At 37.0% G+C, this 27233-nt stretch overlaps 1 protein-coding gene across 6 annotated transcripts in view; it reads left to right on the top strand.

The window, feature by feature from the left end:
- ING3 (inhibitor of growth family member 3) overlaps positions 1 to 22897 on the top strand; it is a 44561-nt gene extending 21664 nt beyond the window's left edge. For 3 of the 6 annotated variants that reach the window (XM_006756830.2, XM_015559474.1, XM_015559473.1), the window contains 8 exons: positions 12217 to 12313; positions 14040 to 14111; positions 14894 to 15013; positions 15265 to 15422; positions 15869 to 16062; positions 17566 to 17758; positions 18886 to 18924; positions 20766 to 22897. In XM_006756830.2, the coding sequence (XP_006756893.1) occupies positions 12217 to 12313; positions 14040 to 14111; positions 14894 to 15013; positions 15265 to 15422; positions 15869 to 16062; positions 17566 to 17758; positions 18886 to 18924; positions 20766 to 20882 (990 nt within the window). In that variant the 3' untranslated portion in view covers positions 20883 to 22897. Of the gene's footprint in view, positions 1 to 1118; positions 1157 to 12216; positions 12314 to 14039; positions 14112 to 14893; positions 15014 to 15264; positions 15423 to 15868; positions 16063 to 17565; positions 17759 to 18885; positions 18925 to 20765 lie in introns of those variants that run through there. The other 3 variants (XR_001512725.1, XM_015559475.1, XM_006756831.2) reach the window with 3 other exon arrangements.
- The last annotated feature ends 4336 nt before the right edge of the window (positions 22898 to 27233 follow it).

The raw sequence follows: 27233 nt of genomic DNA, 5'->3' as shown, positions 1-27233 counted from the left end.
GTCCATTGTCCATTTTTTAATTCGATTGTTTGTCTTACCTTTCTAAGTTGTATGAGTTCTTTATATATTTTGGAAATCAAACTGTTATCAGATGTATCATTGGCAAATATATCCTCCCATGCCTTGAGTTCCCTTTTCATTCTGTTGATGGTTTCTTTTGCTGTGCAGAAGCTTTTTTTGATGTAGTCTCACTTGCTTATTTTCTCTTCTGTTTCTCTTGTTCTAAGAGATGTATCGGTACATTGTTACACGAGAGATGCCTGAAATTTTGCTGCCTATGTTTTCCTCTAGGATTTTTATGTTTTCGTGACTTACGTTTAAGTCTTTTATCCATTTTGAGTTTACTCTTGTGCATGGTGTAAGTTGGTGGTCATTTTTTTTGCATATTCCTATCCTATTTTCCCAATACCATTTATTTATTGGAAAGACTGCTTTAATTCCATTGAATTGCCTCCTTTGTCAAATATTAATTGAGCATAGTGGTTTGGTTCGATTTCTAGATTCTCTGTTCTGTTCCATTGGTCTATATGTCTGTTCTTGTGCCAATACAAGGCAGTTTTGAGAATAGTGGCTTTTTAGTATAGTTTCATATCCAGTATTGTGATGCCTCCTACTTTGTTCGTTCTCAAACTGCTGCAGCTATTTGGGGTCTTTTTTGATTCCATTTAAATTTTTGGAATAGTTGTTCTAGACCTGTGAAATATGCTGATGGTATGTTAATAGGGATTGCACTGAATCTATAGATTGCTTTGGGTAGTATGGACATTTTAATGATGTTAATTTTTCTGATCCATGAACACAATATATGTTTCCACTTGTTTATATGTTCCTCTGTTTCTTTTTTTAGTGTCCCTTAGTTTTCCAAGTACAGGCCTTTTACCGCCTTGGATAAGTTCATTTCTAGATACCTTATTTATTTTTGTTGCTGCAATGGTAAATGGAATTGTTTTCTTAATTTTTCTTTCTGAGAGTTTGTTATTGGTGTATAAAAATGCCACCGATTTCTGGATATTAATTTTGTATCTTGCAACTTTGCCAAATTCGTATACTAAATTTAGTAGTTTTTTGTGTGCAGTCTCTGGGTTTTTCATCTATAATATCATGTCATCTTTGAACAGTGACAGTTTGACAAAGGAGGCAAGAGCAGACAGTGGAGTAAAGACAGTCTCGTCAGTACATGGTGTTGGGAAAATTGGACAGGTACATGCAAAAAAATGAAACTAAACCACCAACTTACACCATATACAAAAATAAACTCAAAATGGAAAAGGACTTAAATGTAAGTCGTGAAACCATAAAAATCTGGAAGAAACCATAGGCAGCAATCTCAGACATTTCTCATAGCAATACTAGCGTGTTTGCCGATACATCTCCTAGGGCAAGAGAAACAAAAGAGAATAAACAATGGGACTACATTAAAAGTTAAAGCTTCTGCACAGCAAAAGAAACCATCAACAAAATGAAAAGGAACTCATTGTTTGGGAGGATTTATTTACCAATGATACATCTGATGAGCATTTAATTTCTAAAGTATATAAGGAAGGCATACAACTTAACAAAAGGAAGATAAACAATCCCATTAAAAAATGACCAAAGGACCTAAATAGATATTTCTCCAAAGAGAGTGCACAGATGGCCAAAGAACATCTCAAAGTCACTAATTATCAGAGATGAAAATTAAAACAACAATGAGATATCACCTCACACCTGTCAGAATGGCTATCATCAATAAAGCAACAAATGACAAGTGCTGTGAGGATGTGGAGAAAAGGGAACCCTGGTTGGAATGCAGAGTGGTGCAGCCATTATGAAAAACATTATGGAATTTCTTCAACAAATTAAAAATGGGACTGCCATTTGACCCCATGATCCCACTTCTAGGAATATAACCTAAGAATCCCGAAACACCAATTGGAAATAATATATGCGCCCCTATGTTCATACCAGCACTATTTATAATAGCCAAGATCTTAAAACAGCCCAAGTGCCCATCAGTAGATGAGTGGATAAAAAAGAGGTGCTACATTTACACAATGGAGTGCAGTGCAGCTGTAAAAAAGAAGGATCTCTTACCCTTGAAACAGCGTGGATGGACCTGATGAGTATTGTGCTAAGTGCAATAAATCAGGCAGAGAAAGACAAGTATCACATGATCTCACTTATATGTGGAATCTAACGAACAAGATAAACTAATGAACAAAACAGATCCAGATACCTGGAAGGATGTGACAGACTGACAGATCTCAGAGGCAAGGGGTGAGTGGGGGGCAGGAAAGATTATATGCATATATAACAGACAATAGTGTTGTGAAGGCGTGGGTGCTGGGATGGTGTCATGGAATAGGGGGTCATTGGGGGGATAAAACAGGACATCTGTAATACAATAAATATTAATTTAAAAATCAGCCCACTTGGCACTCCAATCTCTGCATGGCCAGCACCAGCTGGGCAAGGCCTCTTCCCAGGCTCCCACCTTCCCAAATATCTATCTCCTCCAAACCATCAAACCAAGTAGTGTGGGTACAGATTTCCAGCCCCTTACCCTTCCCCTTTGCATGGGAACACAGAGATACACAGAGACCCAGCAGTTTAGCAGTGGGGGAGAGGTGCCACTCATGCACAAAGGATGGGCAAGACCAGTCCTCTTTCCCAAACCACACAGTCTAAGTCTCTGAACAACTTTCTGCTCAAGGTCCTTCTAGAGCAGCCGTGGGCAAACTACGGCCCGCAGGCCGGATCCGGCCCGTTTGAAATGAATAAAACTAAAAAAAAAAAAAAAGACCGTACCCTTTTATGTAATGATGTTTACTTTGAATTCATATTAGTTCACACAAACACTCCACCATGCTTTTGTTCCGGTCCTCCGGTCCAGTTTAAGAACCCATTGTGGCCCTCGAGTCAAAAAGTTTGCCCACCCCTGCTCTAGAGAATAGAGGGCCCATCAAAGTCACTGCTGGGTGCACCTAGCAGACCCCTCCGCTGTCCCCGAGCGCTGCTCCGTGGCCCCTCCAGCAGTCCCTAACCAGAGCGAACTTCCCAGGTTGATGTTATAAGGAAGACATCACTCTGTGCCGGGGATGGTGCCGTCCAAGTCTTTCGGGGGACCGAATTCTCACTGAGTCCAGCTGCTGGATGCTATGCGGACTCCCCTTTTTTTCTCTGTTGCTCCTGATTGGGGATCCCTGCATGGAGCTGAGATCCTGTGCTGCACAGTATCCCTTGAACTTCCCAGTTGTACCTGCGCGAGGAGGTTCCTGTATTTCCCCGTGTTTCCCATTCTCAGTATTTCAGATCAGCTACACTTCCCTGGTCTTTCAAGGTCATTGCTCCGCAGTTTAGCTGCGAGGCCAGTCCAGGGTTGGGAGCAAACAGATGGAGATTCCAGATGCGGCCATCTTGGAACCCCCGCGTTTTCTTTCTAAATCTTAGGAGAACGACTGACCTAGTCGTGCACAGTGGGATACTGAAAGTCAGCCTAGTCTCCTTGTCCCTAACTTCCCCACATTTTGTTCATCACCATATCTTGTTCATTTTACTTTCTAACTACCTCTCATTATCCCTTCCTCTCCACTTCAGCCTGCCATAGTTCAAGTGACTTTAAAATAAAAAAAATGACTGGAATGCCTTTCCTTTCATCTTTGCTTGGTAAACTGTATCCATCTTTCATAATCCTGGATAAGCATTGCGTCTTTATTAAAGTCATCTCAGTCATCTGGATAGTTGTCATTTATATCTAGAAGAGACTTGACCACTTATAACAGAAAAGCCACACAAGAGCGATTTAAACAAATGATTTATTTTTCTCTTCTGTAAAATAACTGTTAGAGGAGACAGACCAGGGCTTATAAGGCTACTTCAACATGCTCAGTGCCCCAGACTCCTTCCAGTCTGTTCCCACTCAGGACAAGTAGAATCGCAGTAGGGGATTACTCGAAAGGGCGCATTTAGCAGCTTCAGTCAGCTCCTTTGAAGAGCCTGCCTGGAAATCTTACTACTGGCCAGCTGCAAGGGAGGCCGAGGTATGTTGTTTAACATGGCACATTGCCAGCCCAGGTATGTGGGATTCTGTCAGGGAAGAGGAGAGAAGGCATTTGAGGAGGTGATATGCAGTTTGTGCCTCACCCTAACCCTCAACAACGTCATGCCAGCCTCCAAATCATTGTTAATCCCAGGAATTTATTATTACTCAAATCACATTGTAATTATTTATTTACCTCTTACTGGTGTGTTTGTGTTTTCCCTGCTCTAAATGTCAAGAACTATGTTCTCAGTAAATATTTGTGGAACAAAATCACCTGAATAAGTTGATGGAGAAAAAGGAGCAGTAACATGACTCCCAAGACATGAGACTGAAGGATAGATAGAGTTTAATGGTGTCGTCGTTGGTGTCAGATATATTTTAGTTGGGTCACTATTTCTCAGAAGGCAATAGAGTTACATTTTAGTGTGCCGAGATTGGTTTGGTAGACTGTAGTGCAAATAACTTCTTTTCAAAGTATGGCTTTAAACCCGGAAAAGCGAAAGTCATACAGCTCAGATCAGTTTAGCTTCCTTTATGGAATCATTTTCAGAGACCAACCAATCTTATGATCCATGTTTTTGCTCAGATCTTTTTGGTGTTCCTCTTTCTCAACTGCTCTCAATTTTATTAGTTTCCCATGTTAGGATAGATTTCCTTCTCTGATACATAAGCTCATTTTGAAAGTTCTTCTAAAACAGGATTTATAGATGTGCCTTCAACAAAAGGCACTGGTATAAAAATATTAACACTTATTGTGATATATGTGTCTTGGAAGTTTTAAATAAAAAATTTCTTCCATTTAATAATTATACATTACATAGAAATTTATCATTCTTTTCAATTCCTTTGCTTTTAGAGAGGTTCCTTTTAAACCATGAAAAAATGTATTAAACGTTATTAGATCTTGCCATACAGAGTAATAACAATACTGGACTTCCAGTTAACTCATTCCCAATAAAGTCTTATTTTATTATTTTTGTAAAATAAAAAATATTAGAGGCAACCAGGGTCCTGAGAGTAGGTGAGGTTCTTAATGATTCTGTACGCTCAGAGCCTGGCACAGTAGACTAGTTGAATGGTCTACAAAGGACAACAAAGACTTTTGTTATGTGATCTAATCCAGTATTTTCCAGACCTTAATCATTTGCATTTCACCTGTAAGGTTTTTACAATATCTCCATTACACCTCTATTTACTAAGTACATTTTTAAATGAAAGTTTAAAACTTAAAAATTTGATGTTACATAAATGGAAACTAGCATTGCAAATACATAATTATTAAAATGTTAACACCAATTATGCACCCTCCTTGGAATGCGTGTGCTCTGTGCGCTGCACCATATTGCCAGAGTGGCTTTTGATATTTGAACACTTTGTGCTTGAGGCCAAGAAATTTACTTTACTAGCCTCACAAGTAATTGCAAACAAACATAATGGCATCATTGACTTGTTAAGTAGGGAGCCCACTAAATGGATTTACCATCTCAAATTAGTTCTACTCCCCAAAATATCTATATCTATATCTATATCTATATCTATATCTATATCTATATCTATATCTATATCTATATCTATATCTAATCTATAAAAGTGTAACATGCAAATCGACCAGATGGTGGAACGACCGGTCGTCTATGACACACACTGACCACCTGGAGGCAGATGCTCAATGCAGGAGCAGCCCCTAGCCCGCAGGTCCCGATCTCCTGATCAGGGCTTGCTGGCCAACTTCTCAGTTCCTCCCCTAACCCCGGGCCGTCAGGCTCCAATCGCCTGATGGAGAACCAGGAACGGGGGGGTGGGTGGTGGCGGACACGGGCACCACACCCTGCCGGTTGCCCCACACACAGAGGGAGACTGGCGATGGCAGGGGGCGGGACCAGCTGCCAGTAGCTGGGGAAGATCAGCCCTGATCGCAGGCCAGGTTTAGGGACCCTACCCATGCATGAACTTCATGTGCCAGGCCTCTAGTCAACAATAAACATCTAAGTGAAAGTTTTTACAAATATTAAAGAGAAGTTAAATTGTGGTAGGATTTAACATTTGAGAACTTAGAATGCTATGTACTTGAGAGGTGAGTAGATGGTACATAGGGTAAGTGTGAAACTACAGTACTTTTTATTCATAGATCATTCAATGTGTAGACAGTGGTACTTCTACTGATTCAGTTCTTCATAGTGGGAGAGTATAACTTTCATTCAGCAAGTATTTATAGAACTCCAGCTATAAACAGTTACTGGTGGTAGGTGGGCAGTAATGACACAGGTAGTTCATTAATATAAGCAAACTAGTAAATAAAGATTATTTTAGATTTTGCTAAGTGCTATAAAGGATATAAACATTATGGGGAGAGGAAAAAAGAATGCATAACTAGGGGAAGTTGTTAAGAATATATTCAGGATAAATGTAATTTCAAGAGGTGACAATTGAGGTAATACTTGGAAAATGAGAGAGAGCCAGCCATGTGATAAGCTTAAGGAATAACATTTCAGGGAGATGAAGTACCAAGTGCAAAGTCTGAGGTGAAAAAAGGGCAGAATGAACCAGGAAAATGGCCAGTGTGGTTGAAGTATAGTGAGAAAGGAGTGAAACGAGAGGAGGCAGGCAGGAGCCGGCCGATGAATGGCCATGCAAATCAATGGAGCAGTGTGGTTTTTATTCTAAAAGCAATAGGGCCTGTTTTTAATTGGGTTGTTGTTCTTTTGGTGTCGAGTTTTATAAATTCTTTATAAATTTTGGATATTTGCCCCTTATCAGATGTATCATTAGCGAATATGTTCTCCCATTCAGTGGGTTGTCTTTTGAATAGACACTTCTTCAAAGAGGACATACAGATGCTAATAGACATATGAAAAGATACTCAACATCAATATTCATCAGAGAAATTCAAATTAAAACCACAAGGAGATATCACCTCACACCTGCCAGAATGGCTACCATTAACAAATCAACAAACAAGTGTTGGCGAGGATGTGGAGAAAAGGGAGCCCTCATGTGCTGTAGGTAGGAATGCAGGTTTGTCCAGCTACTGTGGGAAGCAGTATGGAGTTACCTCAAAAAATTAAAAATAGAACTGTCTTATGACCCAGCGATACCATTCTTAGGAATTTATCTGAAGAAACCAGAAACACTAATTCGAAAGAAAATATGTCCTCCTATGTTCATTGCAGCATTATTTACAAAAGCCAGAATTAAGTGCCCATTAGTAGATAAGTGCTGGTGTTGACTGGCAGACCCTGAGTGACAGATGAGTGATTACTCCCACACACGTTTCTGTGAAAGAGAGGGCTAAGGGACTGCTTGGCTTGAGACACCAAAGCCCTGTTTGCCTGCCTCCTCAGGCTTTTATTGTAACAACAGCTTGAACTAAAATTAACTATTAGATACTATCAGTAGGGTAAGCACCCTTGAGAAGACACATGCATCTGCAGTGTCCTTTAAGCAAGGACATCTAAAGACTAAACATGAAGATTCCAGTAAAACACCCAGGGGCTCAGACTTGTTTGGAAAAGTCAAGGCAGGGGCTGCCGACTTTTGGCAAGGTCCCCTAGAGGCCTCCGACCTTTTGGAGATTCCTCCTTATAGACTTTCCAACCAAGACCCATGCTTTCCCACAGATAAGGGAATAAAAAAGCTGGTACATTTACTCTGCCATAAAAGGAAGAAAATTTTACCCTTTGCAACAACATGGAAGGACCTGGAGAACATCATGCTAAGTGAAATAAGCCAGGCAGAAAAAGACAAGTGCCATAGGATTCCACTCATGGAATTTAATGAACAAACTGAACTACCAAGCAAAATAGAGACAAACTCATAGATAGAGACCAAGCAAATGGCTCTAGTGCTGGGGGTTGGGGGGAGGGGGTAATGTGAGTCAAAGAGAAAAAAAAAAGAGGTAGAAAACTCATGGACATGGACAACAGTGTGGTGATTGGGAGGGGAAGAGGGAGTGGAGGAGGAAGAGGCCATAGAGGGGATAAATGGTGATGGAAAATTTTTTTAAAATTAAAAGCAGTGGGAAGTCAATGAAGGATTCTAACCAGAGGAGTGAACTTTAAGTAAGCATGTATTATTTTGACAGATTTTAAGCTATAACAATTTAGTATATAATTGTGTTTGATTTTGCCCATCAATGTTTTATTATAGCATAATATTTCATTGCATTATTTTTCATTGAAATATTTTGTTTACTTTTAAAATCAGCGGTAAACTTTTTATTCCTATGACCTGCACTGTATATTTATTAAAAAAAGAAACTGGACTGCCTAAATATCAGCAAATAAAAAAATATATGGAATTAGGGTTCAATATAACTAAAAATGCCAATGTCTTTTAGTGAAATTTGACAGAAAAAAATATCTTCTATTACAATAATTTCCTTCTAGAATCTTGATACTCATAATCATTATACAATTGTTTGTGTTCCTCAGCCAGATGTCACTGTCATGGCTGCATTAGATTGCAGCACCTAATAAAGTTCATTTATCTATACTCTGATAAAATTTGAGCTTTTAGTTAATGCTTGAATGATTTTAGCAGTCAGTTACAGTGCCCACTGCCCTTGAACTTGTTCTTTTTTATATCCTCGCCTATTCCTGAGATGATTATATTTCAGGCCCACATTTTACCTATAAATTTGAGAATTCTTCATCTGATACTCTAATGAATGAAATATATGTTTGACCTTTTGATTTGTCTCTTATCTTTACTGTCTTTTAGGAAGATGATTATTAGATGTAGTTTATGTGCTAAGGCCTCAAGTATTTGATTCAGCCTAAAGATGGATCAAATTTTCATCTCGTTTAAATATAATTCAGAGATGGAAAGAATGATTTTCATGACTTATCAGAGAAATAATTTGCCATCAAGGTTCCTTTTTCTTCATCAATTTATCCTTATTCACTATTACCTGATCTTTTCATGGATAAAAATTTATCTCTTCTTGCCATGGGTTTCAACTTAGGGACTGAGTGCTCATTTTGAAAGGGTAAGCTAGGCATCTAAATTTTAAAATTTGACCGTATTGGGAACCATTAATCATGTAGAAACTTTTGCAAAGCTATATGTAGTTAGTTTGGTTTGGGTCCTCAGGGACACATGAAAATGTGAATATTAGAACACTGGGAGAGTCGAAAGAGAATAAAGGATTACAACTATGGAAGAATGTTAAAGAGTGAATGAGGATTTTTTGTTTCATGCAGAGGGGCCAACTATGACTTAAACATCTTTATGATCATGAATATGTTAAATAATGTTGAAAGAATTTCCTTTGTCTCTAAAGAGGTCAGAAAAAGGATAATAGATTTAAGCTTAAAGCACTGATGATTGGTGTTATAGGATACGTTTTTTGGCTTTAAGGAAACTTATTGCTAGCATTTGTTGACATTAAGTGGGGAACAACGCAATAATTGGAGTCTAGTCAGCTTTGTGTTAGTAATCTATGGTCAATTGAATCAGTACCCTCTTTACTGCTGTAAATCCGTCTTGTGGGGTTAGGGGTGTGTGCAGGGGTGGCATAACTTAGGCTCTTGCTTTGTCCGTAAACTGTGGGGCCATTATGATCAGTTAGAATAGATGCTTTAATCATTCAGAATCATGTAGGTAGAGGGAGAGCACTTTATAGAGTACAGTCAAGTTCAATTAAGCTCTTGCTAGGGCTGCTTAATACTAAGTATCCTGGTGCTTTATAGCTTAAATTAAATATTGTGAGCAACTTTCTAACATCTAATTTGATTTAGTAGGAATGGTTAAGCTAAGAAAATCCTCACTAACTAATAATTGCTCATAAGTAAATAACTAGTAAATGAATTTGTAATCTTTTTTACATACCAGGAGGTGGGAATGATTGGAAGCTGTTTTACGAAGTTGCCCACCACAGTGAAGTTAAGGCTTTTCTGTGTTTGTTTATTTTAGTTATGAATTTGGATTTTGGAGTTATTAATTCTTTGGGTTCCATTGCTTTATTTTGAACTATCTAGTATTGGAAATTCTCATCATTATTTTCCATGCTTTCAGGCGTAATAAACCTTATCAGCACTGTCTTTCATTAGTAAAGCAACCTTACCTGCAGGGATGGAGTGAGTAAAGTGTGTGATGTCCTCTCCCACTGACCCCGCTCTCCCAACCTAGATGCCGGTGCTCTTCCTCTCTATACCATATACACCTGCTACAGGCCACACCATACTTCACTTTCTTTTTCTCTAAGAATACTATTTGTCTTCCTGTCTCTCTACTTTCTAATTATTACTCCCTTTTCTGTCTATTTGAATGCCACCCAGTCTTCACTAACATTCATATTTCCTTTGTGTCTATTCTGCCCAATGTTTTATTTTTTGAGTGCTACTTCTGACCCTTTTTCAGCTGTTGCTTATTTGTTAGATCTAGAGTAAAGATATATTTCAAAACTTTATTATACTAAAAATATTATATACATATTGATTTGTTAGCTACATTCTAATTATTATGAAGATGGATTCTCTCATATGTCATGTATCCTCCAAGTAACCCAGTGCTAAGCACATAATAAGAACTCAGTATTTATTAGTAGTGTAATTGTAGGTAGGAAAAGTGGTGGATTAAGTGGTCTTGGAATTTAAATATGAGTATTTTTTTCTGATTTCCCGTGAGATTAAATTTTGACAATGTAAAATATATTCTTGAATAACTGAGGTCTGTGTTCACACTTTATTTTTTGAAAGGATGCTCAATCACCTGCAGGTTCTTTGAATAGGAGCAAGTGTCCATAATATATGACCTTACAGGATTTTAAATATTGTAATTACAACCAAGCTCTGAAAAGTAACTTGTGTGTGAAGATGGAGGGACAGTTGGGCTTTAAATTATTGAAAAATCGCAAACCAACACCCCCGTTGTTGCTGTTTTAATATACAAAATACAAATAATAAGATAATACTCCTATTTTTTCAGATTGAATTATATTACTCTGAGTTAAAAAAAAAACAAAACAGTTGGCTTCTGCATATACAAGTTCAGAGGACAATGTTAAGCATAAATGGTGAAACACAATTTATTACATATAGATCAGCGTTAAATCTCATTTCTATAATACAGGAACTATTGACTTAATCCCTATGAGCCTTAGTTTCTTCTTATGAAGTAGAAACAATTATAACGTATCTCAAAAGGCTAGAGGGAGGGCTAGAAAAGAGAGACCATCTAGTGCATCAAGCATTTTACCTGGTATCTAACACACAAATTGTCTCCTACTTTTCTCCCCCCGCCCCCCCCCTTATTTTAGATACACATTATTTAATTGAAATTCTTAAAGTTTTTGTTCTTGTAAGGTACCAGAGGTATTTTGATATTTGTAAAAAAGTTACTAATTATAACATTGATCCTGTGGGAAATTAGAGTTTGAAAAAGAGGTTGTCAGTAATGCAACATAAATATTTTTTCAAAGAATTTATGATTTTTTTCTTTCACTTCAAAGTAGTACATTTGAAAAAATAATACTAAGCTTAAAAAATAAATGAAGACTTGTTGCTAGTTTGAGGTATCATATAATTTTCTGAAATCACTCAAAAGATCTCTAGGTGAATGAGAAAATAAAATTTGCCACCTTTACAAGGGCAGTAGTTTTATAGTAAAACAGTTTTAACCAGGCTCTTTGAGGAATGCAGTTTTCTGGCTAAAAATTCCTTTTGTTTCAACCCTTTACATAAATGTCTTATTTTCCTGCCTTAGAGAAATATATGTATAGAATATCATAGCTTCTTTGTTTGTAGACTGAGGGTCTTTCATTGCTCATTCTAAATAACAACGATGTGGTATGGCCGTGTGGACGGCCTTGTTCTGAGTAGGGTCAGATCAAGCTAAAAGTGACCCAGGGCATACTGTACTATGAAAAGTTACCAGCCCTCCTGCACCTCCCCCCGCCCCCCAAATCCCTAATATCATTGTTGCTTTTGTTTTATATACCACTTTTTTCAGACATTTTTCTAACAAATTGCAATTCTGCTTTCTTAAAACTGAAAATTTATTAAAGGAGACTTCGGAGATTATTTAGCCAGCATCTTCATTTTATAGATCAATAACCTGAAGTATAGGTTAATTGATCTGCTCAAGGATGCAAAACAGAATCATTAACAGAAACAAAGATGTAGGTTTCCTCATTAAACTGACACTTGAATAGTGTCCCAAATGTTGGTGGTTATCTTTGATCTTCTTTGAAACAGGTAGATCGACACTTGAGAAAGCTGGATCAGGAACTCGCTAAGTTTAAAATGGAGCTGGAAGCTGATAATGCTGGAATTACAGAAATATTAGAGAGGCGTAAGTAAAATTTACGTTTCCCATCCATGTTGGATAGTATGTGCACAAGTCACTGAGGAGAACTGGGCCCACGGAGACTTCTCAGATCTGCATTCGGTGGATGGTGGCAACCAGGTCGGGGAGCTTGGGCCTTGGCAGTAGAAACTGTTTGGGTCATGGAAACGGAGAGCAATAACATAGAATATTCTCACTGGCTATGAAAATAAAATGTGAAGTCATTCCATTTTTAATATGCATATATGCTAGTAAGCTGAATGGTAAGAGCAGAGATTTAAAGAAAAATAACCATCTAGAAACAAGTCGACCATTTGTCATGAAATGTATTGACTTTGTCCTGCCCGCATAGCCTTTGTATAAATTGTAAGCTTTGAATAAGGTTATTATTTCTCCTTAAGAATCGTTTTAAGGCTTTTCCTCAACTGTGTTAATAAGAAAAATTTTAATAGGCTCCCCAGTCCTGTCTCTTTCCTCTAAATTTTCTCAGATCAGCGAGAAGCCATTTTAGTATTTCTTTGCAAGGTTCTCAGCTTGATCTCTTGCTGTGGTTACCCTATAACTTCTTGGGTTTAACTAAGGAGATTTCCCAAAAGTGGAGACATAAGCTTTGTTGTTGTTTTTAACTAATTTAGCATTTATTCCAACCTAAATAGGTGATGTTCGTAAAAGCGTGTGGTGTGGTGTTAAGCCCAGAGTAGACACCAGCTAAATGTTAGTGAGCTAAATCAGTATTGTGGCTGATTTCTACTAGAAGCTAGTTTAAGGGTTCAAACATCTGTTTTACTTGGTGCATTTCAGTGGCAAGAACATGTACATATTTCTACACACACACCCCCGAAAAATTTACTTACAGTGTTAGGTTATGTATCTCTGTTGATATACTCTGTTAATATACTTTTGTTAACTAGAGAAGCAGCCAGGTAGGAATCCATAGCAATATTTAAAACGGATCCATCAATTTAGATGATCATTTAATTTAGTTGTGATATTTTATTCCAGGGGAACCCTATCTGATAATAATAAGTATTTTGAGACAAAATAAAATGTCCTTTAGCTGCTTTGATTTTTTTTTTTTTTGACACACCGTAACAGAAATTCATGCCTATTCCGTACTGCAGGAAGGTTCACACAGCATCCTCAGGAGGACACAGACAAATGAAACTAAACTGGGTCAAGATATAGAAACTGAACCACCCCATGCCCTGCCACAATTTCATCTCAAGGGATCACAATAAACACAGAACATTTATTTAAAAGTATTGTAAAGCTTGGTGGTAGATTCTATGCTTCACTTTTCACAAGCAAAATCCCTTTACTATCTTAGGTCATTTTAGTGATCAAAGAATTTCCTTTTGTACAGTAATGTCCCGTTGCTTAATACTTTAGGATCTCCCATAGAAAAGAGTTATAATAGCCATTCATCCACTTATTTGGTACCTACTGTTGTGCATTCCCTTAATTGAAATTAGCATGCCTTGACCTGTTTTGTACTGAAGGTGAATATTGAGAAATGGATTACTTATTGTTTACAGAAAGTATGCAGTTGATTCAGGGTGAAATTGGCAGTGGTGACCTAATGTGTTTGACTACAGTGACACAGGCATATACACCAGAGTTTGCTAGTTCTCTGCTGAGTGAGGGTGCACAGTCCCTGTAGGTGATTGACATGTAAAGTTCTGTGGTGACAGTTAATGACAGTGAATCTCTGCCATTTTTTTTCTTTTTTCAGGATCTTTGGAATTAGATACTCCTTCCCAGCCAGTGAACAATCACCATGCTCATTCACATACTCCAGTGGAAAGTAAGTTTGGTTTATTAGTGCAAATAAAATTTTAAATAGAATTAAAAGCTCATATTACCTGTATATTTTATTATTAGATCTACACAACTGATTGAGACATTAGTATCTTTCCCTTCCTTTTCTTTCGTTAGATAAATATTTGTCATTGCAATTATTGGCAGACTTCCCTTCTTCACTTGGGAGAAGCATCTTTGATTTGGGAACGGGGATCTGTTTTTCCCTAAAATCCATAGAGGAAGACTGTATGGTACTAATAGCAGCATATACTTCCTACACACAAATACCTAAGGCAAACAGCAAAGTACTCCATGGCGGGCTCTTTGTCTTTTTCATTCTTGCTTCTCCAGTGCTTAGTCTACTGCTTGGAAGAAATAATGTTTCACTTAGTGACTAAGTGAACGGTAAGCCAGTTGGCTTGATGACTGTCTGCATTTTTTGACAAATCAATTTGACATGATAGAAGGGTTGATTGAAAATTTATCTAAATTGTAGATAATGTTTTCAAAACAATTTCCCTCATGCTACATGTGAACCCATTGTGCATCGATGAATTAACTTCAGTACTTTCCTACTAAAATTTTTTTTAAATGTCTAAGAAGTTTGCTCTTGATAAAACATGTAACATAGAGAGTTCTGTTTGTCCTCTTATAAGAACACATAATGTTCTATATATCATGAGGAACTCAGATCATAAAATGTACCCATTTATAACTAAATGGAAGTATTATGCATTGTCTGTACTTCTCTAAAGTTAAAAAAACACATGGATTCTTTATATGCAGAAAGGAAGTATAATCCAACTTCTCACCATACGACAACAGATCATATTCCTGAAAAGAAGTTTAAATCTGAAGCTCTTCTATCTACCCTAACGTCCGATGCCTCTAAGGAAAATACACTAGGTAAGTATTTTTAAATGTGATTGGTTGCTGTTGCTTGTTCATGTTAAAATAAGGGAAAATTAAAGTACTCAGGATTAATGAATATACAGATTCTTTACCTGTTAATTTCTACATAAGGAGAAGAAAAAGGAAAAATATGACATGAAAATTTTAAATTAATGATTATATCTGTTGTGAGAAATAAAGTATTTTAAACACACTAACATTATGTTCTCTCTCACCATTTCTATTTATTCTTTGATTCTACACAGGTTGTCGAAATAATAATTCTACGGCCTCATCCAACAATGCTTACAATGTGAATTCCTCCCAACCTCTGGCCTCCTATAATATTGGCTCATTATCTTCAGGAACTGGTGCAGGGGCAATTACCATGGCAGCTGCTCAGGCAGTTCAAGCTACAGCTCAGGTAAGAAATGGAAAACGTGTGGAACAAGGTGTTTCGTTTTGTTCGAAATATTGGCAAATTCTAGTAGAAACAACTAGGTGTGGACAATGTTTTCTTAATTGCACAGGTTCATTTTTAAGTCATAGTTTTATGATATCTGATATTTTATTTAAAGGAACATGCAGAAATTACTTGATAATGAAAAATAAAAAGTAGATTCATACAGTCTCATGCAGATTCCTTCTCACAATAATTGTTCATGATGTCCATGTTTTCTGTAGCCTCAGAACATAGATTGCCTTGATTTTAAATTCTTTACACAAAATAGCTTAAAATTATAATGATGAAAATGGTTTAAACAAAATAAAGTAGAATTGGTTAAACCAAAGTAATGTAACTAGTAATACTTAAGAAAGACAATCTACATATGTATGTATATTAATACTGTCAATGAATGTCTATTCAAGATGAAAGAGGGCCGAAGGACATCAAGTTTAAAAGCCAGTTATGAAGCGTTTAAAAATAATGACTTTCAGCTGGGAAAAGAGTTTTCAATGCCCAGGGAAACAGCTGGCTTTTCATCGTCTTCAGCGCTCATGACTACATTGACACAGAATGCCAGTTCATCAGCAGCAGACTCACGGAGTGGGAGAAAGAGCAAGTAAGTCTTATTGCTACGGGAGCCCTGCCCCTTTACCAAGCGTGCAGCTGGCGGGCATCCCTGGCTTTCTCGTCAAACAGGGGCAGCATATGAGGGGTCGGGATCCTTGGAGAGGCGAAAGGCATGGCATTGTCATTCACACTGCCGTACTTTGAAGAGGTAAAGTCTTTTAAAAGGGTTAAGAGTCTTTAATTTTTCTAGTTTTAAATTGGGTTTATTAATTGTTTGTTTACTTTCTTTTATTCGTTAGGATAAACCATTTTATGAAACTTTCTTCATTTATAACCTCTTATTTTAGGCAAATTAATACATAAAATACAAATTAAGTCCTGGGAATTTTTTGTTTTTAAATAAGATTCTTCATTTTGATTAAGAACAAGGTGTCTTAATTCTTGGTCTTATGTCCCCAAAATTGAAATTATGAATATATCCCTAGATTTTGTATATTCTCCTCTTAGGATGATTGTATTGACTTTAAGTATGAAAACAATGGTACTTGGCAATGTCTGTCCTAAGTACCTGCATATGCTAGGTGTTCATACAGAATGAAAGTTCAAATGCTAGGCCAACAGAATTAGTTACCTAATAATTGTATTATAATTTTTTAATGTAGTCTATTTTTGTAAGTCCCTGAAAGAATGATCAATGTAGAATTACCACAAAAGTGCTAAGTATTTTAAAAATTAATTCATCTTAATGACCCAAATTTATTACAACTGCCAGTGATAAATTTTTGTATTTTTACAATTGAATTAGCATGCAGATAATGGTAAGTTACTTGTGAATTTTAAAACTTTTGGTTTCCTGTCCTATACAGGTAAGTATTCACACATTGGTTGATGATCATGATCATTTTTACCAAATGCTTTTTTAAAAAATATGGCTTTTTAAAATTTTTTTTAGAGAGAGAGAGAGATAGAAACATCGATGAGAGAGAAACATTGATCAGCTGCCTCCTGCACATCCCATATTGGGATCAAGCCTGCAACCCAGACATATGCCTGACCAGGAATCTAATCAGTGACCCCTTGGTGCATGGGAGGACACTCAACCACTGAGCCACGCTGGCCAGGCTCACCAAATGCTTTTGTGTACATCTTGGTATTTTAGATTTGATGACGACTATTCAGTGTGCTTAAAAATACAAAGAATATCTGTAAGGGAGCCATAACTAATACTAATTCTTAACGATACTGCCTACAATTTAAGTCAGTAGTAAATAGTAACTAATTTAAAAATTACTTTAAAAACTCTGAAATATTTGGGAAAAAATTTCCTTTTGAATATCTTTATTCTCCAGATAGCAAAAAATTTTAAAGAAAAATAAATCATTATGAAAAATGTTGCCCTTTGTTGTTCTAAATGATTATGCTTTTAAAACTATCAGATTACTTTAATTTGATCTTAAACATTAATTTATATGTTTGATTTCATACCACTTTTATTTAGTAGTTATTCTCAGGTAACTTCTGGATGTGAGCAAATAAATGCTGTTTTTTTCAGAAACAACAACAAGTCTTCAAGCCAGCAGTCATCCTCGTCCTCCTCCTCCTCTTCCTTGTCATCGTGTTCTTCATCATCAACTGTTGTACAAGAAATCTCTCAACAAACAACAGTAGTACCAGAATCCGATTCAAATAGTCAGGTCGATTGGACTTATGACCCAAATGAACCACGATATTGCATCTGTAATCAGGTAAAAGTCTGGTATATGTCTATAAAAGCATAATCTGAACAAACTAGGAAAAAACAATTTCATTTGTTTTTCAAGTGCTATCTTTACTCCAGTTAAAATACCCTTGCTTTTTTTATTCATATACAATTTTCTCTGGCTTTTTATAAAAATGACGTTTGTTATAAATACAAAGAGTATAAAGAAACATGTAAGTTATCCATAATCTCAGCCCTCTGATATAACCTGTAATTAAACATTTTGATGTACCACTACTACATATCCCACGTGCATATTGTCTTAGTCTGTTCATGTTGCCGTAATGGTATGCCACAGGCTGTGTGGTTTAAAGAACAGAACTCTATTTCTCTCAGTTCTGGAGACTGGGTAGTCCAAGATGAAGGTGCTGACTGATTTCATTCCTGGGTTAAGGAAAGGAAATCTTATATAAATCTTGGCAAATAAAAGTAGGTTACCTACAAAAGAACAAAATCAGATTCACCCACAATTTCCCCTCCATAACACTAACAATCAGAAGTTGATGAAATATGTATGTAGAACTTTGAGGGAGAAATTTGAGTGTTCCCCCAAAAACTGTCACCCAGAGTATTGTTCATGTCCATAGAATCTGAAAGTATGCCATCTAGTTGCCTTTTCTGAAAAATTATTCAGTCCATTGAGAACTTCAATGAATTCAGGAGTTAGGAAGTTGTGCTATAAAGTGCTAGCAGTGTACAGCAAAAGGAAAATTAGAAAGGACATATAATACGTAATGAGTTTAGAAGTTTCAATGAAATGGACTGTTGACTGCTAAAATGTAGATGATCTGATGTGACCCAAGAAAAAATTAAAACTGAAGCAAGTAAGTAACCAAAAAAGAAACTGAAGGTCTTTAATAAAGGAACCATCCACAGAGATGACTCCCACAGAGCAGGTTCTTTCAGACTTTCAAAGGGCATACAATTTCTGTGTGTCTCCCCCTCCACCTCCATAAAGTCTTTTGGAAAAACTAGGTAAATGTATAAATCTATGTACCCTGTTTCTTAATGCAAGTATATATTCAGTGTGTTTTCATTTTCTAATAGTATCATAAACAGTTAATTTGGATTTAGATGCTTGTTCTATAGTGATAAGATTTTTTCTTTAACCAGGTATCCTATGGTGAGATGGTGGGCTGTGATAACCAAGATGTAAGTATCACAGTTTTCTATTCAGGAATGAAAAAAAAATTACATTATTATTTGAATATTTTTATTTATTGTGTCTTTCAGTCTAAGAAAACAGTTTGCAGTTATGTTAATTATGTCATATTAGTGCTAGAAATATTCCTCTCCAAAATAGGATAGTGTCTCTTAATGTGTTCCCTATTTCAACTTTTAAAGCTAATTTTATGGTTTTATGCAAATTGTATTTCTCAAAAAGGTGTTACATTGTATGAAAATTAGAAACACCCCCTCCCCCTTTGCTAAAGAATATTGTGTTTGCTAGAATTCAATTCACTTATCACAGTGAAGAATTGGAACTTGAAAACAATACATTTTTTCAAGAAGCATGGTGCTTAGGTGAAGGGTGGGGATGTTGAGCATCTAATGTGAGATTATTTTCCTCCCATTAGTGTAGTATGTCCTATTGTACTCTGCAGGGGTCAGCTGATATAAAAAAAATCACTTATATAAAAAAAGGAGTCTTAAAATTGCTCTTCTTTTGAAAGCTTACTTTTGATTAGAGATACTCTTTATTGCATGCTGAGAATATGTTTGTTTAGTAATTTCACTCCCTCCTTACTTTCATATAACTCTTTTGTCCATCTTTTACTCCAGAGGGGTAACAATGCTGAATTCTATAGAAATCCTCCTCAGGAATGTTATGCTGAGAGATTTAAATTTATAAACAGTGTAAAGATTGAGCCAGGTTGGCTAGGTACCTTGAAATTTGGACTTTCTCTGACTTGACAGGGTCCCAAAACCATGTTCGCAGAGAAAGAGAAAGACCCTCCTTCCACTTCCCTCTTTAGAATCACTTGTGGGCTGCTGGTAATTATTGTAAAACAGTATTGCCCAAGCATTTCAAGAACACCATTGGAAACTGTCTCCTAGGCAGTTAGTGGAAATGACAAATCAGATTTCTGTGATTAACCTATCATATTCTGATCTCTCTCATTCCCAGTTAAGATTTTCTGAATGCGAAGATTTTCTGTGGAAGTGTAGAACTGCCTAATGCATTGCAGAGTACAGCACTTTTCCTCTCTGCATATCTAGGAATGGGTTTATTCAAAAGGGAAAGCCAGAGCATTCCTTTATGTCTTTAATTACAAGTAGCTCATTCTACTCAATGTGGGAGCAAATAAAGCTGAATCCTCCTATATAATAAAAGGGTAATATGTAAATTGACCAAATGGCCAAACAACAGTCGTTATGACGTGCACTCACCACCAGGGGGCAGACGCTCAATGCAGGAGCTGCCCCCTGGTGGTCAGTGTGCTCCCACAGGGTGAGCGCTGCTCAGTCAGAAGCCCAGAAGCTGGCCTCCGCAGCCGCATTAAGGATGTTCGACTGGGGAGTGGGCCTAAGCCATCAGTCAGACATCCCCTGAGGGCTGTTGGACTGTGGTGCAGGCCAGGCTGAGGGACCACCCCTCCCCCAGTGCACGAATCTCATGCACCAGGCCTCTAGTATTAAATAAAATCTTTAAAATAAATTTCTTTTTTACATAAGAGACCCATCTCACTTCTTATCTTTAAAAGTTGGTATCAACTTACTCTCCAAGAAAATGAAAATTAGTAAATTTTAGTTCATTATTTAGAATTATGGAAATAGATTACATGAATCTCAGTTAACAAAGGTGCATAATTTTTCTGTGCCTCCATTGCCTCATCTCTGAAGCTTATCAGTTGGACCGTGTTGTTTATAAATCAGCTCCTAGATCTAAACATTATGTTTCCATTAATCTAATATTTGGTGTAGTGGACATAGTTTAATATACTCCCTAATCTTTAAAGAACTAAAAACTTCTTTGCAATTTTGCTTTCTAGTGCCCTATAGAATGGTTCCATTATGGATGCGTTGGGTTGACAGAAGCACCAAAAGGAAAATGGTACTGTCCACAGTGTACTGCTGCCATGAAGAGAAGAGGCAGTCGGCACAAATAAAGATGGTCATTTCATTTGAGAAAGAGTAAGACTTCAACTAAACATTTTATATAGGACTTTAAAAGAGAAGAAAAGAGAAAGAAGATACAGTGCATTTCCAGGCAACCACTTAAAGGATTTACATAGGCAATCCTGTAAGATCTTGAACTTGAATTTTATGGGTTGTATTTTAATAATGTAAGTAAATTATTTATGCACTCCTGGTGTGCTATGAATATTATTCCAGTTAGCCTTGGATTCTTTCAGTGGCCAACATATGCAGACATTTGTATTCCTCAGCCGTTTTCACAAAGTAATGGGCATTCTATAATTTAGACTTTAAGAATTCCAACGATGAAGGTTTTAAGAAAAGTATTTTATATTCAACAGGTATGTTCTGCTGCATGTACTGCACTCCAGAGCTGTTATGTAACACTGTATATAAATGGTTAAAAAAAAGGTAGTGCTTCTAAAAAGAATTTAAGATAATGGTTTTTTAAATGCCTTTATAATAAGCTTTGTTTCTTTGTGAAACTACATTCAGCAGGCTGAAGGAAGTGGTTCATGTGATAAAGTGAGCTGGTGTCCTCTAGAGTACCTGGGTACATAAACAGAAACTCCTGTAGGTAAAAGCTACTCTGTGCCATTAGTCTTTCTATGTCTCTACATCCAGACCGAGTGCAGTTCATGAGGGTGGGGGGAGGGGCTGAAGGGGAAAGGGTATTAAAGTGATACATTTTTATACCAAATGTGTTTATTTTTTTGTGCAAGTAATCCTTAAAATTGGAATTGTATTAGGTGTTAAAATAAAGTTTTTAAAAAATTACTTGTATTTATACTTTACACACTTAATGAAAATTTCTCAATTCTAATTAAATTCCAATTTTCATAATCTAAGGACTGAGGCCCAGGACACAGAAAGCTGTTTAATCTGTGATTTCTTTAATAATGCTTAGAATTTGTGATGTGAAAATAAGGGAAAGACATTTTTAATGTAAATTTGAAATGCAGATGTATTTTTTTAGATCATCTTTCTGACTTTTCCTTCAGTTGGAAGGACATGAAAGAAGTCTAATTACAGCAGGTAAAATGAAAATAATGGTTATAGATATTTGACTTAAGGCAGTGTGGCCAATTTAAGTAAAGCGACCCCTGGATTGGAGCTTAAAATTCAGTTCAGTTTTTTATTTTACCATATACTAGTATGACGGTTAATTCAATTTTTTAATCACTCTGGGCCTTACTAAACCAGGGTGATGCTAGCTGTAGGAAGTCTCTAAAGCACTTCTATGGTTTTATTCTATAGGTGCTATTTAAATTATAAATTTTGCATACTATTGAGTCTGGTCAGTAGAAAAATCCTTAAAGCTTTTAAAATATTTATTATGTCATATTTTTTATATCAAAACGTACTGGGTACATCAGATTTTTACTTTAATGAAAACTACTTATGAGCCTCTTAGGACTTATTCAGAAAACTGTGACGTCTATGCAATGCTACCCAAAGGGTTTGGGTTAGATAGGGGATTTCAGAGTTCTCTTCCAGCTTCCCAATGCCACAGCTCTGAGCTGTTGCAGTCTGTTTTATAACTGGACAGCCCATAAAGCTAAGTTAGGTTCATTTGTGGGTTACCATGATTTCATAGTATCACTAGTATCACAATTTGGTGGTACCCAATATTTCATGGAAATTTTATAAATCTTTAAGAAATAATATATAACGTAGTATTCAATTAGCTTATCAGCATGTTGCCTGGAGATGCTTAGTGTTATTGTTTAATGTTCTAATTAAATGTAATGATTTTCCCAAACTTATTTGTATTATAGGAATTGGTCAAAGGAAAAAGCCTTATATTCAGCCTTATTTTCAGAGAAAGTTCCTTGTCAGAGTCAGGAACATCCCTACTTCCAGCTGCTACAGCCCTTTTCAGTATGTGAATTCCACTGCTTCCCAAATCACTCCGAAAACATTTTGACAAATCTTCAACTCAAACATTGACTATTTTGTGAAGTGTGTATAAAGACGTAAACCAAAACTTTGTGCAGTTATTTAATAATGGGTGGAACCTGTTAATATCTCAGATAGCCAGACATGGAACTACCTCATCAAAAATAATGTGGCCAACTATTAGTGTTTGTTGTGACATTGACAAAGGGGTATGATGAGCATTTTTGGTATTATCAAATACACATTCAAAAATCTTTGTTGTGTACAAAACTCATGTAACAATTGGTGGCATAAAAAAATACAAATGTGGGTTCACAGTTTATGGGGGGGGAATAAATGGCTTAATTAAATGCCTAAATGAAGCTGAGTGTTTGATAAACATACAATCATTCTTTTTAAGGGCAGTTAAATTTTTTTGCTCTTTTCTCCTTTAAAGCAAATTGTACCTATTTTAGATTTTTAGCAACCTTACTTAGGCTGATACAGCAATAGGGCCCTTTGTCCTTAGACCTCAAAAATGGTCTTCTTGATCTAATGAATTAATTCAACCTTAGAAAAATAAATGACCACTGTACTTGGTTTGGAAGGGGTAACATACTCTTTGCACGTGTAGACATTATAGAATGTAGACATTCAACTCTCACACGTTTAAAAAGACATCTTCCAACAAATGGGCTTTAAGAGGAAAGATGCCCTAGAAAATGCTTATAATTTAACAAACATTAAGCACCTAAATGTTGAGAATACAGAAATGCAAGTGTGTGTGTGTGTTTGTGTGTGTTTCTGTGGGAAGTGGGAAGGACAGACATGTCCTCAAACAGTTGCGGTATTTTTTCTTTTTTAAAGTATATTTTATTGATTTTTTTTAACAGAGGAAGGGAGAGGAATAGAGTTAGAAACATCGATGAGAGGGAAACATCGATCAGCTGCCTCCTGCACACCCCCTACTGGGGATGTGCCCACAACCAAGGTGTATGCCCTTGACTGGAATTGAACCTGGGACCCTTTAGTCCACAGGCCGATGCTCTACCCACTGAGCAACTGGTTAGGGCCAGTTGTGGTATTTTGATACACGCGATAGTGTATGAGTATACAAAGCTCTCTGGGAACACTGGGAGACTTGACCTAGGAGGTTTCATTTGAACTGATTCCTAAAGATAGATAGTAGACACGGTTTTCAAGGCAGAAGAGATTGTTCAACAACCACATACATTCTGGGAACTTAAAAGTAATCAGGAATGGGTAGACATGGGGTAGAGAGATGTGTCAGGTCGGGGAACGAAGCCAGAAGCTGGGCAAGAGTCTACTCAGGAAGAACATTTTACACTGTGCCATGGAATTGTGTCTTAATAGGAATAGTAGTGACATTTACTTATCGTTGGTTAAATACATTATACTGTTACTATTTAACAGTTTAATAAAATAGCATTTTTATGTTTGTATTGATTTTTAGAGAGAGAGGAAGGGAGAAGGAGAGAAAGAAAAACATCAATGTGACAGCGAAACATTGATGGGCTGCCTCCTGCACACCCCCTACCGGGAATTGAGTCCACAACCCAGGCATGTATCCTGACCAGGAACTGAACCGACAATCTCTTGGTGCACAGGATGGCACCCAACCAACTGAGCCACATCGGCCAGGGCAGCATTTTCTAAATAAGATGGTAAAATCAGCCCTGGCCGATGTGAATCGGTGGAGAGCATCGGCCAGTGCACCGAAGGGTCACAGGTTCCATTCCTGGTCAAGGGCACATACCTGGGTTGCAGATTTGTTCCTTGGCCCGGTTGGGGCGCATGTGGTAGGCAACCTATTGATGTGTCTCTCTCAAATTGATGTTTTGCTCTCTGTCCTCCTCCCCGCCCGCCCCACCCATCCCCTGCTTTCACACTATCTAAAAATCTATAAATCAATGGAAAAAACATCCTTGGGTGAGGATTAAAAAAAAAAAGATTATAAAATAGGCTGACAGTAGTTAATTATCTAAACTTGGAAATATTTTAAAAATTCTATACTTAAAATTAACCTTTTCTCCCATATTTTGAAACACTACAAATTAGAATTGCTAGTCAAGATTTTTAGATTTCCTTTTTAGATGATAAATCTAAAATATTTAAGCAGATTGTGATTTCTGACCCAGGATCTTAATATTCCTGATTTGATTCTGCTACAGAGAAGTAAGTTAAAGTTATGAACTGACTTCAGTATTTTTTTATTGTAATTAAAGTTTGTCATAAAAAAGAGGCATATTCCCTCTGGCCATTTATATTTTAAGGTAGTAAGTCATGTATATCTTATAAGTCAATATCCTAACTAATAAATTATTAGAGACTTCGATATATCAAAATGTTTTTTGAGATTAATTTCTTAATAAATTCTTTAGAGCCATATGATTCAGTTTTTAGTTAAGTCAATAGCCCCTTTTTATTTTCTTTACTGATGGCAAAAGAGGCATTATAATCATTCATTTTCCTGCTGCTTATTCACAGTTCGGAAGCCAGTGTGGTGAGTGAGTGTGGGGAATGTGTATGCTTGTGTGCATGTTGCTTATTCTCATTCTATTCCTCATTGCCTACTCTAATGAATAAGAATACAGGCAGTCCTCGGGCTACGTCGGACTCGACGTATATTCCGTAATTTCAACGTATGTACATAGGTGCTTTATGTTTTTTATTATTTATTTACCACAAGTAAAGGTCAGGAATTGTTATGTGCTCCATGTGAGTGACGTAGGTGCTTATGTAGGTGGATTCCGACTTAGGGCGAAAATCGCATTACGTCATGCCAGAGGAACGGATCTCCAACGTAACCCGAGGACCTACAGTAGTTTTCCTGTCCTAGCTGGTTTGGCTCAGTGGATAGAATATCGGCCTGTGGACTGAAGGGTCCCAGGTTCAATTCCGGTCAAGGGCATATGCCCGGGTTGCGGGCTTGATCCCCAGTAGGGGGGGTGCAGGAGGCAGCCAATCAATGATTCCCTCTCATCATTGATGTTTCTATCTTTCTCTCCCTTCCTATCTGAAATCAATAAAAGTATATTTGAAAAAGGAAAAAGAATAGTTTTCCTTAGGAAAGTATGTAAGTGCTAGTCTCCAATAATGAACTAATTTAAAACATTCACAAATTTAACAAAAGTTGTACGGAAAAGCAATGGTCATATTTTAATTCTCTTTGCATTGTTAAATCTACTCCAGGAGAGGGACCCTCCGTGTTGAAAATAAGAACAATTGTAATGGTTACCAAGTTACTTTAAAAAGTTTTCTAGGTCAAATGCAATTCAAGGGGCCAGTCAGGAATATTTCCAAGTAACTCCGAGCATAAATATGAGTCAGTTCATTAGAATGATTTACTAATATTATAACTAGTTAGTAGAACGTTTTAGTATGTCTTCCCCATATTCATATCCTTGGAGCACTTTGTATTTATCTTTAATATGACAAATGACTTTTTTTTAATGGGTTTCTCAAGTGTGCCAAAAGATGCTCTCACTTTACCAATTGTTGTCATTTATATATGTTAAAAGACCAGTCAGTTCTCTTGTTGAAAACAAGAAAAAAATTAAGCTGATATATCAGAGATCATATGTTTTAGATATAGAGGTAATCTTTTGACTTCATGTGGTATACCTGTGACAAAAACCTTGTCAAAGAATGTTTCCTTCTTATCACCCAGACTAGAGACCAGATACATGAAAATTCACTCATGGGTAGGGTCCCTAGGCCTGGCCAGTGATCAGGGCTGATTGGGGCCTTCCAGCTGCCCGCCGGAGCCTCCCTTCCCCAGCTGCTGGCCAGGGCCTTCCTTCATTCCGTGCTGCCCCCTGTTGGTCACACGTCATAGCGAGCAATTGAACTCCTGAAGGGACAATTTTCATGTTAGGCTTTGATAGATATAGATTAGTCTTCCCCATATTCATATCCTTGGAGCACTTTGTATTTATCTTTAATATGACAAATGACTTTTTTTTAATGGGTTTCTCAAGTGTGCCAAAAGATGCTCTCACTTTACCAATTGTTGTCATTTATATATGTTAAAAGACCAGTCAGTTCTCTTGTTGAAAACAAGAAAAAAATTAAGCTGATATATCAGAGATCATATGTTTTAGATATAGAGGTAATCTTTTGACTTCATGTGGTATACCTGTGACAAAAACCTTGTCAAAGAATGTTTCCTTCTTATCACCCAGACTAGAGACCAGATACATGAAAATTCACTCATGGGTAGGGTCCCTAGGCCTGGCCAGTGATCAGGGCTGATTGGGGCCTTCCAGCTGCCCGCCGGAGCCTCCCTTCCCCAGCTGCTGGCCAGGGCCTTCCTTCATTCCGTGCTGCCCCCTGTTGGTCACACGTCATAGCGAGCAATTGAACTCCTGAAGGGACAATTTTCATGTTAGGCTTTGATAGATATAGATTAGCTAAATCAGTGG

Source organism: Myotis davidii, unplaced genomic scaffold (assembly GCF_000327345.1).
Source record: "Myotis davidii unplaced genomic scaffold, ASM32734v1 scaffold654, whole genome shotgun sequence".
NCBI lineage: Eukaryota > Metazoa > Chordata > Mammalia > Chiroptera > Vespertilionidae > Myotis > Myotis davidii.
Note: the sequence above shows the minus strand (reverse complement) of the source record. Positions and strands in the feature narration are given on the sequence as shown.